At 37.5% G+C, this 14,999-nt stretch overlaps 1 protein-coding gene across 9 annotated transcripts in view; it reads right to left on the bottom strand.

Annotated features, from left to right (window-relative positions):
- The window catches only part of LOC143902425 (uncharacterized), a 77,426-nt gene extending 63,415 nt beyond the window's left edge, over positions 1 to 14,011 (bottom strand). The window contains exons 1-2 of one of the 9 annotated variants that reach the window (XM_077415308.1): positions 11,595 to 14,011; positions 8,778 to 11,049 (exon numbers count right to left, since the gene is read on the bottom strand). In XM_077415308.1, coding sequence (XP_077271434.1) covers positions 8,778 to 10,770 — 1,993 coding nt within the window. In that variant the 5' untranslated portion in view covers positions 10,771 to 11,049; positions 11,595 to 14,011. Of the gene's footprint in view, positions 1 to 8,777 lie in introns of all 9 variants that reach the window. The other 8 variants (XM_077415304.1, XM_077415306.1, XM_077415310.1 and 5 more) reach the window with 8 other exon arrangements.
- Positions 14,012 to 14,999: the final 988 nt, after the last annotated feature.

Genomic DNA, 14,999 nt, shown 5'->3' with positions numbered 1-14,999 from the left:
TTACGCGTTCTCGGACGTGCTCCGCGAGCAAGTTGCGCACGAGCAAGTTTCATCAAATACATAATTGAAAGAGTTTGATTGTCCTTGAATGCATTCCGTGTAGGCAAGTCATTGATTATAAGCGAAATGTCGGACGGTCTTATCCAGAGAATATACACATGTACCTTCGGAACAATCGATACACATTGTCAATAAATATATCGACGCTCTCTACCGCACCAATTATCGGGCTTGCGGAACCCACATTTGTCTCCCGCGTCTAATATTTGAAAGGGCAAATAGCTGGTGGAAGATGTATTACATTCCTGCGGTAGATGAGAAATACGATCATGCATAAACATAAACTTAGGAATTGAACGACAAGGGCAAGAAAATTGAAAGCAGTATATACGTCTAAAAAGCTATCATATAAATAGCTTGGTATTGTAATGCAGTAGAAAAGATGGTGAAGAAGTGCTACCAATTTTCTTAGAACATTTTACCGGATACTTCCCTTGAGGGACATTTCGGGTCAACGAGACAGAATGTTTAGTAACGCCGGGATGTGTAATATCACTAAAATCTCTTAACAGGTATTACATACATATATCCTATATTTCATGACTTAAACATTTCAATTTTCACGAAAGCTCGCTCAGTCTAGCGGACCGAGTCAGCAGGAATCATGCTCTTTAATTATTACATATCACTAAATGTGTCCATGTGAAATCGTTAAAGTAGTTTGAATCCTCATAACGCTGTATTTTCGAAACGTACCATGATTAATAAAAATCTAGCCAGAAGTGTGTAATAGTTGAAAAAAGCTTACATTTAACTTCAAAATTTAATATAAGCTTAATTTAAAAATGTATAATATTATTTCAACAAACGAGTTGAAAAGCTAATGGACAACATTATTTTGAATTTCATTGTTCATTTATGTGCTTTTCCACATGCTTTTCTCTCGTCATGCCACGTTTAACATATGCTTTCAGTATTTATATATCATTGCAAAAGAAATACAAAGTTGTAGGCGTTAAATCAGAAAGAAAAACAGGACAGGTAGCCGAATATAGGCATTTTAGTCACGTGGAGCGAAATCGCGAGTCGCAGAAATCACGATCGAGTAACATTCACGACATCGATTTGGCCGGAAATTACCGTTTTAATGGCAGTGCGATGCACCGGGATCGTTTCACGTCCCCGAGATCGTTTTATATCGCCGCGAATTACGAGCAAACTCACTACCTTTCCTTTACACGCGGATTTACGAGCGGAAGCAAGCCCAAGAGATCGATGACCGACTGCTGTTATTGTACGACAGTATAACTCGCACGAGAATCGTCAATTCTCGCTTGCCTCTATCAACTTTTTCAACGATCCCGCATATCCCTCTTTCCTCGCACTAGAAACGTATAACACGCAGGTAGTGAAATGCGAATAAATATTGAAAAGTTTGTATTGATTTCGTATTAATCGACGCAATCGTAAACAACATCGAACCCCAGAGTAAACATAATAATAATACTCTTCGCGAGATGTACTGGTTAGTTAATAAAGTCCCGCACCCCGCACCCCGCATAAAACATACAATGTTCATAGCTAAATATTGGCAAAGTTATGTAAAAAAGAAACAACATTGAGTGCGAGTTTTAAGTTAACCAACTGATAAATTTGTGTGAGTCTGGCTTAATTAACTAATGAATTTTTCCCGGTTATATTCTTGTTCACTCCGCTATTGAGCCCCAACGATCTAATTTAATATGCAATTTTGGTTTAGATAATTTTTAAAGCTCTCTAGTGACCATTCTATTTATTGCACAAATTGTGCCAGGTCATCCTTTAACCGCAAACACTCCAAGTCGAATAAAACAGAACAGCGATTATTCATGTTGTCACCAACCAAGCACGGAAAGTTTCGAGAGTTAGAACTCACCGATGTAAGAATTCAATAATTCATTCAGGATCCAGCGATCTTAAGGATCACTGATCTAAAAATTTAGAAACCTAACAAACTAAAAACTTCTTCACGATTGTATAAATGTAAAAAATAATAATTGTAAATGGTGATAATTGTAAATTTTATTATTGTGTGTATATGTATCATTAAAATCTCTAAAATATTTGTCAAGAGATTTTTCTTCATATCTTTAATAATTCGAAGAACATTTACGATGTGTCGAATAAATAAACCATTCGATCCGGTCATGTCTCGAAATAAAATCTAGCAGCAGATAGCTATAGTTTAAATGTGCAACAAGGATAAGGGTCTAAGAATATAAGAACTCGATGGAGAGCACAAAACAGACGTTTGCATTAACCTATTAAGAACGCTGAATATAGAAATAAATATGGCGTTAAAACAAGCTTTAGCTGTCACCTCTATATCGTCAGAGAGATATAAAAATCGTAAAAGTAACGTATTTTACGTTAATGATCATATATATGTTTTTTTGAAAACATTCTGTAATAAGCGACCACCGAATGCGATACTCGAACGTAAAATTATGTTTTTCGTATTTTCGTAATTGTTATCTTGTAATTTTCTCGGCGGGGTCACGTACATCTCAAACAAAAACGCAGCTTTCCATTGTATTTTTAATGCTCCAAGGAACGTACTGTTCTAACATCGGTGGCCGCCGTCTTGTTTCCGCATCCCGGGATAGTTTATCTCCTTGAACAGATCGTACTATCAGACGAAATAATTCGATTTCGTGTTGCTTTCTTTCGCGATCATTCAATTTCGGCGGACAATCAAGGGTCCTGCGCAGAAACGAGAATCCCGAGCCAGCTCTCTATTAAAATCCGAGTCGGATTCTTTATGTTCTCCGAACAAAACCAACTTTTTCAATCGCTTCGTGCTGTAGGACGCGGTCACGATCATACATCATTTTAAGGATTCCGCACGAAAGTTATCAGTTCTCAACTCTGGATAAAGGGACGACAGCTATAAAATTGCTGCCCTCGTTTAATACGAAAAGAAAAAAGATGTTTCATTTTTCAGAATTTTATATCCGTTCGAGGGTTCAAAAAATTGTGACTTCCTGCTCTTTTCATAGTATGTTAAAATCTTTATAAGAGGGATCTTAATATCTTAATGTACACATTTTACCCGAGGTCTAAAATCTTAGTTACATGTAGTATACGTATAACTGTGTATGTACAGTTGTATGAAATTATAAAGGGTGTTTCAAAAAAATGTTAACTCTTATAGGAAAGTAACTATTTCAGAGAAACAGAACTAATAACATAGATATCATAGTAAGAAATGTATTTTGTCTTCAGTCTCCACTTGTTCACCATCACTGCAAGGTCTTCTACAGAAAATTGCAAATGTGATCGTAACGATACCCTAAAAAATGTGGCTCAGAGCTCTGGGATATCACCTGGAGAAGAACACATTTCACAATAATGTGTAGTTGACAATGATGGTGAAAAGAGACTCTTTAATTTAAAGACAAAATATATTTTTTTACTATAATATCTTGTATTATTAGAGTTCTGTTTCTCTAAAAAAGTTACTTCCGTAATAAGTGTTAACATTTTTTCGAAGCACCCTGTGTATATATACATACGTGTGCCTTTTGCAGCGACCGAACGACTAAACCGATTAAAGCAATCTATTGGAGACTGTATCGAATTTAAGTTATAAACTCACGTTGCAGAAAAACTGTAATGATTGGATGGAAGCGTAACTACTCCGCGCCGCGATGAGAGTTAGTAAAGTAGGTTGAAGCGAGCGGAAGCAGATGATTTTTTTTTTTAATTTAAAATTCGAGTTATCCTTGGGTTCCACTCTCTAATTGGTTTTACTCGCTAATTATTACTATATCGCATACCTTTAAAACTTGTCAATTTTTATATAAAATTAAAGACGCGAAAGTTATTCACGGTATAAATGATGAGGATGAGATGTTACACAGAAAATCTGTAACTATTATTTACTGACAATTATACAGCAATTATTACAACTTTTAATAAATATACGACTTTTTAATGATTTCATTCATTTGCTTTTTAAATAATTATCGCTGTATTCAGCGATTATCATTTCTATTTCTTATGCACAAAATTCAGATAATTGCTTTTTTGTATTAAGTGATAACAGGTTGAATGATAAGCAGTCGAATAGAACAATCGTAATTCCATAAATATTGAATATTCCGCTAGTCAGCCGCATATTGTGCGATTGACTTATACAATAATTAACGTACGTTTGATTTACGTGCTAATTAACGCAACAAAAGAGCGAAGCACTAATGTTTCTGCAGCTAACACCTCGGGTCAAAAGGCCAGTTATTTTCAATAGTTGGTACAGGAATCGATCGATCACGCCCCTTTTCTTATTCGGGTGCATGCACATGTAAAAATACGTCCGCAGATCTAATGTGCAAACACAAATTCATCGCTAATCGAAGTTTTATCGCTTATAAAAACCCGTGATTATTCGCATATCAGGATTAAAGACAAATCAATCAGAAAGATTAGATAAATAGATAAACAAAAAATAGATAAACAAAATATTTGAGATAACGGAATCTTTGCTAATAAGAATAATAAGATTGATTTCCAATCCTATATTTCAATAATTAAAATGTTTTACTTTCTTTGAACGCATTGCTGCATGTGATAATTACTATAAAAATCTTAAACAAAAAAATTAAGAGGCTCACACATCGGAAATTATATTATAATTAATAATAATTACTATATAATAAATGAAACGGTTGTACTCGAAATCAAAACGTATAAATTCTTCTAGCAATACTGATTATAACTATTTCTATCACACAATCTTTCTCTCTCTCTCTCTCTCTCTCTCTCTCTCTCTCTCTCTCTCTCTCTCTCTCTCTCCCTCTCTCCTTTTCGTATGCGAGTTCTATTTAAACAACGGAATAAGCACTGAATAATTAGCGGCGGGATTGCAATGCACAAAGGAATAGAACAAGATTGTATGAATTCACGACCAATATACAATCATTACAATTTTAACCATTATCATCTGATTATATGCGGAACGTTTGAAAATCCGCCAACGATGTGATCGATGCCAAGTATTCGATAGCACTCGCGGAATGCGAAATGATCGGGTTATTTGAATTTCTAATTTAACAGCCGTGCACAAAGAGTTCGGTATTAAATTCATATTGCGAATATGAACGCATAACAAAGGTACTATAATTCTGCGGGAACGTAAATGACGAATGATTTCGTAACACGCGAAACATCCATGGTAAAAATGAAAATATATGACGAGCTACGATACTTTTTGAACTCACATTATATCGTGGACGGTTTATTTCGGCTATTTTTATCATCTCTTGGACATTTCCCAGAACAGCCCTTACGCGATTCTATATATAGTTCCTCCGTTCTGGCAGTCCGCAAATGCCGAAGACGCAATTAAGGACTCTATTAGAATTAATTATTTGTCCCTCCATCTTTCTTCCCTCCTTAATTTCAAAATATTGTTTTATTTTTAAAAATTAATTGTATTTATATTAATTAACACCAAATTTAATTATTAGCATTAAACATTAATTTTGAGTTGTACGTCTGTGAAACATGTACATCGTAACATATGTCTGTACAAATCCATGCATGATAATATATTTATCTCTTATCAGATTTCTCTTTACTGTTGGCGCATAAATAATACATTTAATATTTAATAAATGCACGCGTCAGATGTATCACATCACGTAACTTCCTTCGAAGTTGTAACGCATTTTTACTCTCCTTGGCTCAACGTCCGCGACATACATCATGGGGGATACTGCTTAAAAGTCCTATAAATAAGAAAGGCAGCGCCGCAGCAGTTTCTTCTATACTATAACGCATTACTCATCGATATCTCTTATATTATTTCCTCGCCATTTGATTTCTTTGATAGCTGATGTTTAGCTTTTATTTTATATTTCTTAAACTTTGTCATGAAATTATTTATCTACCTTAAACAAATATGGAACGTTACACGTTGCTGTATTTATTACCGTCATCTCGTCCTTTAAAATTTCTCTTGAGTAATTCGTCCGTAATAACCGTCCTTTAATTTGTGACTTTCTTCTTCTAAGATACAACTGTCAATTTCACAAATGTAGATGAAAATTTGCAAGATCCGAGATTATGATTTGAGAATTGCAGAAGGGGACTCGTTTCACTTTGTCTAAGGAAAATTGTTCGTATCTTGTTAAGAGAAATTCAATTAGAGCTCTTTCTTTAAATTATTTCTACTCTGGCAAATCCCATTGGTAACAAGACAAAAATTTCGATTCCATCAGCACGTGCAATCCGTCCTCTCCATCAAGGAGAATAAGACCCCGTAGAAAAACTTTTTTTTATGCTTTTATCTTTTACTCTTCTATATTAATCAACTAACCGAGCTTTAAGTTAAAATTATTAATTGTTAGTATCATGCATTTAAATACAACTGAAAGATAAGACCAAAATTATACGTCCACTCTTTAGAGCTTTATTTGATAAAGTATCTTAATTTACAATAATTGCTCGTATAGATTAAAAAGTATTGACACCTCATCATTGATAAATACGATTTTTCTCATTTATTTAGCGCAGAAATAAAAATGGATACAACTTGTCCGTTGTAATACAACGATAAATATTTCATGAAATAGATATGTGCAATTTATGTATGCAAATATGATTTATATATGCAAACGACTAAACTTTAAAACACAAATGTGTTACACATCTTCATCCATTCTCTTCCCTTCTCCCTTCATTTTGCTTTTTCATAATTTATATTCCGTTACAAAATTATTCTCGACAAAAAATCTACAAAAAAATTGTACACGAGTCAAATAAAAAGCTGTTAAGACTTTTTTTTAATTTTAATTCAAACATACTTTGTATTTTTTTTATTTCAATAATTAAATTATATAAAATTATATATAAAATTATATAAATTATATTAAAAATAGCCTAGAGAAAAAAAATGTTTTATCAACAAGTTTTTATTTAACTCAGCATTAATAAAATTTTTCCTGCCATAAGAAATATAGAAATTACGACTCCAGACGCAGGTAGAAAATTTCATTAATATATTTAAAAGAATGATGAAATAATCAGATGACCCGTTTCTTTGTTTCTACCCCTTGTACGACTTCTTTCCTCGCACGCACCCTAAAAAGGACGTCCGCCTACCATCGGCGAGATTAAAAAAGTTACGCGGCAAAGGGTTAACAAGCTTAAATCGTTTACTGAGAAAAGCAATATTTTAGGAGTTTATACTTAAGCGACTTAAGATAAAAGGCGGCATTAAAAAAAACAAGTTTTTTCCTTAAAAATAATATTTACTACAATATGACGTGCTTGTTTTTTCCGCATAGAGAGTAAGCGCGACATATCACTTCTTTGTCAACAATATGTTTCAAAATATAGAATGAGCTTTATATAAATTTTATATAAACGAACGATTATATATGCTTTATCGTAAATTAAAGTTCTTTGTGAACTCGAGGAAATTGCAGACTTTTCTTTACTCAGCTCATTATTGCACAAAATTGTCACACGTAAAAAGTTTCCATAAGTTCGCGATGGATAATTTGCACAACGCTAATTAATTAATGTTAATTAAATGACTGCAAGTAGCAACAGGATTTTCCTTATTCTAAAACATATATACACTTATTCAATTTTTTGTTAATTAAGTGTAGTGGATTTAATGGATTAAATCCACTATATATTAAATAAGAAAATCTTTTACCACGTACGCTTTCAGTTTGTGGAGCGAAAAAGATTAAGTTAAACGAAAAATGTAATCATTGCAGCTGTCTGTTAAAAATGGAACAGTTTATTCAAGAAGTTGACAGATGGACGACGCCTTGCGGGCATCTGTAAGCACTATCGTCTTGCAGACGAGTGTATAAAGCATAAAGCAAAAAATACAGTTAAGATAAAAAATGCTTGAGGTAGACAGCAATATTCAGCAAAGGTAATGGCACAAAATATACATTTCAAATCGGTAATTGGAAAAACGATACAAAGATAATCATCCCAAATGAACCGTAATATGATACAAAGTAATAATAGTAATAAAATAAAAAGCAGTTACCCCAGTTATACGTATTTCTGACGCTACTATAATGAATTAACAATCTTGTTAGTAATATATATTTTAAAGAGTATATCGTGTTATAATTATCGCTGTTGTTACACAACTACCTATTACTATTGCTTGCTAAACTAACTGACCGCTGTGCATGACTGTACATGGCTGTTGTAATTTTGCTTGCGGACATTCGTGAACATCCGCGCCACGTTTTGTTATCAACTTGCTCAATATCTGGTCGACACAATTACAAACTAATAAAGACAATATTTATGAGCCGTCAGATATATGCAGTATGTAAATTTCACGAGATTGCTAATATAATTTTTTTGCGAGACCAATCAATTCAAATTAAAAAATATTTTTCCTATATACGTATATATATAATTATATAATGGAGAAATATTTAATGAATTTTAAGCGAATTAATTAATAAGCGACTATTGTCGATCATAAATTAATATATCAGCGATATTACATTCATTAAATAACACAATTCTATATACATTTCTCTTTTCTATATATATTTATTAGCTAACTTGTTAGCTAACTTTTCCTTTTTTTCTCCTTTATCCGAAGTAATTTTCAGAAAAGTTTACTTGAAGAAACCTTCACTTAATCTACTGAACAGCTTCTTGAAAAATTCAATCAACCTCTTTTATACTACTGGTTTCCCGCAACATCAATAGTTGCAATAAAGAAAATAATAATAACCATGATAACTTACCTCGACTGAACTGCTCGTAACTGGCAATTACCCTCTCGGCATTCTTCCTGGCAATGTAGAACCATTCGCTGCTATTGCTCAAGTACTTGTATTGGCTCGCGAGATCCTTCACAAGAATACCGTCCTGGTTGGGCAACCGGTGAGCGAACGGGCAGTACAACCATCGATCCCGATACTGCAACTTGTCGTAACAATTGCCGGCGGCAAAGATGTCTTCGTCGAACTCGACCATAGACAGGACGCTGGCGTGTAGTAGAGTCTCGGAGGACAGCATCACTTCCGGCGCGTACTTCCAGAGCCGGGTGAGCATGTTAGCACGATTTACGGCGAATTCTGCCTCCAGCCGAAACCTCTCCTGCGCATATTGGTCCACCACGCCTTCGCCGAGGTTCAAATCGGTGCCCGCGGTGCAGTTGTCGCCCAAGGTATGCTGGTTCTCGATTATTCGCAAGAAACGCGTCACGATGTCGACCTGAGCGGCCTGCGGTCTCCTGCGGCTCGACTGATTGGGAGACGAGGCGTTCGCCAGTTCCTCGAAACTCGTGTAATCCAGCACTACGTCCTGCGAAACTTCCTCCTCGAGGTCACGGGTGGATTCGCTGATGTCCTCGAACGCGTCGATGCCAAGCGTCTCCGTTGTATTACGGTCGATCGCAGCTGCCGGCGCAACAGTCCTATTTAAGGACATTGCCTTTCTCAATTTACTCAGGGGGTCATCCTTGTAAGAGCTCTTGAGGGAATCGGGGCTCGATCGTAGAACACCGTGGTTCTCCGAATAATGCGCTTTAAGTGTATCTTGGAGGTTTTTCCAAGTCTCATCCTTGATCTGATCGGAGGCTCGGATGTTCGCATTATCTTTCGAGATATTCCGTTCAATCAGCAAGGAGAGATTACGCGTGAGAAGAAGAGCGGAATTTTCTTCGGCAACGCTTCCTTTCTTACCCTGATACAGCTTGAGTAAACTTTCCATCAGCCTCTCTGAAACATTATTCTCAATCCGATCGAGAGATTGGCCGTTGACCGGGTTATCCTTTGAAAAATTTCGCTCAAGAAGCCACGAATGATTACGTTTCGATGAAACGGATCCTTCCAGTAGATCACTCACTTTTTCCACCTGACGCGTCTTGAAGTGATTCTCATGATCCTCACGAACGTCAGGCTTGATCCTATTTGCCGCATCCTTCGAGCTATCCCTCGCAGAATCCTCTACCTTCTGCCGCGCAAAATGGCTCCTGGATCTTCCGTGACGGATCTGCGATCTTTCGATGCTCGACATATCCGCCTGCTCGATCTCCGTCCAGAGAATTTCCATCGGTCGGATCCCCGTCAGCGAAACTTCCTCCGCGGAATAACGATCTTCCATTTGCGAACGCGTTTCCGCGGAGCGGATTCTCGCGGTTCGTTCTCCCGCAACTTCCGTGCGAAGTTCAGCTGAGGAGGCGCGAACTTTCCCAGGATCGAGGGCGATTTCCGCGGAGTGACGTACCGATGGAAGAATCTCTGCCGAACGTATCGCCATGGCGCGACGATTCTCCGTCGGGCGAATTTCTACTATCCCGGCGAGATTCTCCGAGGTCGAGCGTATTTCCGCCGGACGATTATCCACACGTAGACGATTTTCGTACGCGGAATGGACTTCCGTCGGCCGGACGAGATTCGCGGCGCGATCTCGCGCGATCATCGAACGGATTTCCACGCGACGATTTTCTGGGCGGCGATTTAACGTCGCCGCCGCTGTCGCCGCCTCCGCCGCCTCCCCCGAGCGAGCGATTTCCACGATCGGATGAATAATCGTCGAGCGAGCCTCAGCGGTGTGGAATTCCGTCAGGTCGACGAGTTTGCGGTCGACGAGGGCCGTCGAGCGGTGATTCTGCTGATGCCGCAAATACTCCTTCGGCTTCTCGATCTGGAGGACTTTCTCGCGATTATTAGCGAGGGAATCTTGCGTGAACGTGAGCAGGATGAGCGCGCACCAGATGCCTGACGCACTCATCTTCAGCCGCTCATCTTCCCGTTCGCGACAAACCGTCCGCTTGTTACATCCACTCGCGATGGCACGTATCCTCGAGCCTGATCGATCTCAATCCCGACATCTCCAGGACGTGATTATCGTTCGCGCGTGTAACAGCGATTTGCAACAGCTGCTCGCGATATGACATGCTTGATACATTAGGGCCGTTAGGGCGCGATTATATGTTTCTTGAGATCAATTTAACACTCTCCTCTTCTCCGTAATTAATTTTAACGTCCCCATAAAGTGACCGTCATCCATCTCCTCGCACATATACGATTATACGACGACATGTGTAATTATATTACGATACTTCTCGAGATTAATTTCAACGTTACAAGTTACAATTTGGTTATCAATTCGTAATAGTCGTATTTACAATATCCGCTTCTAATTACGGTACACCAAGAATACGAATTTTATGAGATCATTGAAGATAAGGATTTTATTTTAACGACTCTTACATTCCGCCTGAATTTCTGGTCCTTAATTTAAGTTATAATGCCACTGAGAATAGAGCTCTCTAACATCTTTGCAATCTTACACACACGCACACACACACACACACACACACACACACACACACAGCTGCTTCCTCAGTATTGAATAGCTCCTGGTGCTGAGTAGCATCCTCGGAAACTCCGCGCAATCTTACATCTCTCCAGACTTTATGATCCTTAATGGAAGTATCCCTTAATAGACCCGATGTTTAATACTTCCTCTCGGCATCTCCACAATTAACTTATATCTCTATCTCTCTCTCTCTCTTCCTGAAACTAGCACTATTTCAATGTTTGTTTTTTTACCAGCGAAACTCACGCTCGCTTCACGACCACGGCTCTCAACGGCAGATATCTCGCGGTAAATCGATCTGTGGGTGATCCCCTCTCGTTGCTCTTGAGATTAGACCGCACGTGAATTGTTTTTGCGCGCGGGCTACTAATCGAGAGACGTCTCCCACTACCCCGTTCTCTTTCTCTCTCTCTTCTTCTGTCTCTCGCGGTAACTCATGTGGATCAGAGTTTTGTAGAGGTCCAATCCCGACGCTAATGCATTATTGGATCGATCGGGGATCGTCGAATATGGAAAAAACGTTCAGAGCCGAAAGCCTTTGCTCAATATCGGGAATGTCACATTGATTCGATCTAGCAAATTGATCTCCCGATCCAAACGCGGTCGTATCGTTATGATTGATCAACAATTTCATCGCGTATAATTATCGTTCGCGATTCAGAGCGCGCGATAAAAAGTTCTCCATTGATTCTGATACGATTCCGTTTCTTCGACAGCAATTTCACACAAGTGCAAATTGCAATTAAGCGAGATTTTCACTGACAATACCGTCCTAATTTGTCTTTTTCAATCCCAATTTTGTGATTCACACACATGATCATAAATTATGACACACTCACATTATATTGTATATGTTGCTGCACGGCGAATCGCGAGGATTGCCAGATATTCGTGGCGTATTGACGGTATTTTAATGGAAAATTGGAACCATTGGAACGCGGCAAATTCATCCATTGGCGTGTGCCGCCGTTTCAGCCCAGTAGCGATTAATGTTAGTGTTGACGTGCCAAACATTGTGCCTAATTGTTATAGAGCGTGTACGTATTTATTTGTCTCGTTAATCAATTATTTGCTTGCTTGCTAACTTCTTTAGTCAAACGATCATAATTCGTTTATGTAACACGTGCCGTAACGCGCATTATATCCTGTGTAATTAAGTGGACAGTTAAGTTGATAGAATCGTAAAACGCATACGCTTTCTTCATTAATTTTAATCGCAAATTACTTTTGCTTTATATAGCAGCGTTAAACATCGATAAAATTTAAATGCAAAATGCGCCGAGCAAGATTATACAAATGCAAATTGTCGTAACAATAAATCACACAAATTAAATGCGCCTTCAATTATATATGATAATCATCAACTTTCGCGAAAATATCGAGAGACAGCGCAATATTCACGATTTCATCAGAAATAATAACAGCCGTGCGAAACTGACGTTAAAAGTCGTATACCATTCAATTTCTATTAGTGAAAATTAAATCCGTATCGGCACATTGTTCCGTAATTACGCAAATTAATAACTTTGCTTTGAGATATACTCGATGCTCGATTACAGATTAACTAATGCGTTCTTTTGATAAACGACACTGTAGTTTAAAATTTCACTCGTTCATCATAATTGGCGAAATACTGAAGCTACAACAAGTACAAAAATTACATGCGAAAATATCGATTTTAATCGATCAAATTAATATCATTTAAAGAAGAATAATTGTCCGATTTGTCCAAATTGCCCGATAATATCAGATAATTTGATTTTTCCATCAATCTTCTCAAACTTTCTCCTATTTCATCGCAAACAAAAGGCGCAAAAGTAAAAATCGCAAGAATTTAACCTATGTTTTCAAACTAAAGAAACAATAGAAAAACTAGTGTAATTTTCTTGATAATCAATTGCCATCAAATTGTCTTTAAAATTTAATTCACAAAGCCGCATTGTTTCTTCGGATTAAAAATCGTTCCAAATGCATTCATTTTTAACAATATTCGATAATTAATCCAATTCTTTCTATTACAACGTATCGAATCGTGTCGCATATATGCTTTTTTTTTTTAAATCAAATACGAAAAGTGGAAATCCCAAAAAATGAAACCGGAATACTATTTTTCAATTAATTCAATAAATCAACAATGTCCTCAAAGAATTCTATTTTGCATTAAACCGGTGTTATTAATAGTTTCCGAACAATTGTACATGAATCGCTCATGATCCGGTCATCCGTCATAAATGTTCGAGATTGATAATTGGATTAACGGACGTACACCGACATAATCCTTTGCACGAATCGAACTGCGTCCCTCGCAATCTCGTGTCTCCTAAAAAGAAGAAAAACCGCGTGCGATTCACCTTACATTACGGGCAGCGAATCTCTGACGGCGTGCTTTTCTTTCTTTCGCGCCTCTCGATCGGGTCTCTTATCGAGTTTTCAAGTTGGATCGACAGATCGAGTGTGCAGACTCGCCCTGCCGGCGATCATTTTACGACGATTCCCCTGGAAGTTAACAACGAACTCTCTCTTTCTCTCTCAATTTTCCCAATCCTTCCTCCCCTTAGCGCGCGCGAGTCGGCGATCGCGACAGATCTGTACGCGCTCGCACGCGGCGTCAAACTGACGGCGAGGGTTGGGAAACTCGCCACCCTTCGTGCCAACCAATGTGTGAATGCAGGGCGCATGATCTACCCCTCTCTTTTGCCGATGCAACGAGCCTCGCACCGGCATCCCGACGCTTAATCTAGATCTTAATCTTCATCTTCGTTATGCCATCTCCGCGCCGTTTTATGCCTCCTGCTAGAACACGTACGAATAAAATGAAGCTCTCGATGAAGCTAGCTCCATTCCGCTATGGCAGAGAAACACGGTTATACGAAACGTGTACGTTCATACCGCGTTTCCGAAAATTTAACAGGCCGCCCTAACTTTGCGCAACTTCTATAGAAGTCTCAACATGTTACACTTTACATTGTTATAATACATCGACGCTTAAAATTGTTTTAAGAATAAGCTTCGATCCGTTGGTAGCTACAAAGTGCTTGTAATTTTTAACTTTTAAAAAGATCTTCATTTTTAATTGCTCGAGAACTCTATTTGCGTCATCGTTGCCGTAAGAAAAAGGCTTGAGTTAGCTAAGTAGAAAAGTACGATTTATACGGATACGGAATATCCTACATTATGCATTCGTTTAAGAAAAGGAACTTGAAGCTTTGAAACGTAAAGGATTGTAGTGGCTACCATAAAATAAATAGTTACGTTTGTCGTGCATAAATGACTCTTTTTTAAATAAAACGCAAATAAAAATGTATTATCTATGAAAACAGACACCCTAATAAAAATAAAGTCCGCAGCTTCACTTCGGAAGTGTTGGCGCTAAAAATATATCTTTTTTATGCATTTTTGTTTCATTTTGTAATATATCTTAACCGCTCGATTGTTGATTCAGTTCCGTATATGTTTCGAAAAGACAAATATCGCCGTTATTTGTTTTAAAAAGAATATTCGTTTTATGTTTTCTCTCAACAGGTCAATACGGCGATTTTATCCGGCGAGTTTTAAATATTCAAATCCGACACTTAATTGACTTTTGTTATTTTCTAATGTATATTAAATTACTTTCAATTACTGATTTTACCTAGATA

Source organism: Temnothorax americanus, unplaced genomic scaffold (assembly GCF_048541705.1).
Source record: "Temnothorax americanus isolate GAGA-0224 unplaced genomic scaffold, ASM4854170v1 Scaffold4, whole genome shotgun sequence".
In the NCBI taxonomy this organism is placed as follows: domain Eukaryota; kingdom Metazoa; phylum Arthropoda; class Insecta; order Hymenoptera; family Formicidae; genus Temnothorax; species Temnothorax americanus.
Note: the sequence above shows the minus strand (reverse complement) of the source record. Positions and strands in the feature narration are given on the sequence as shown.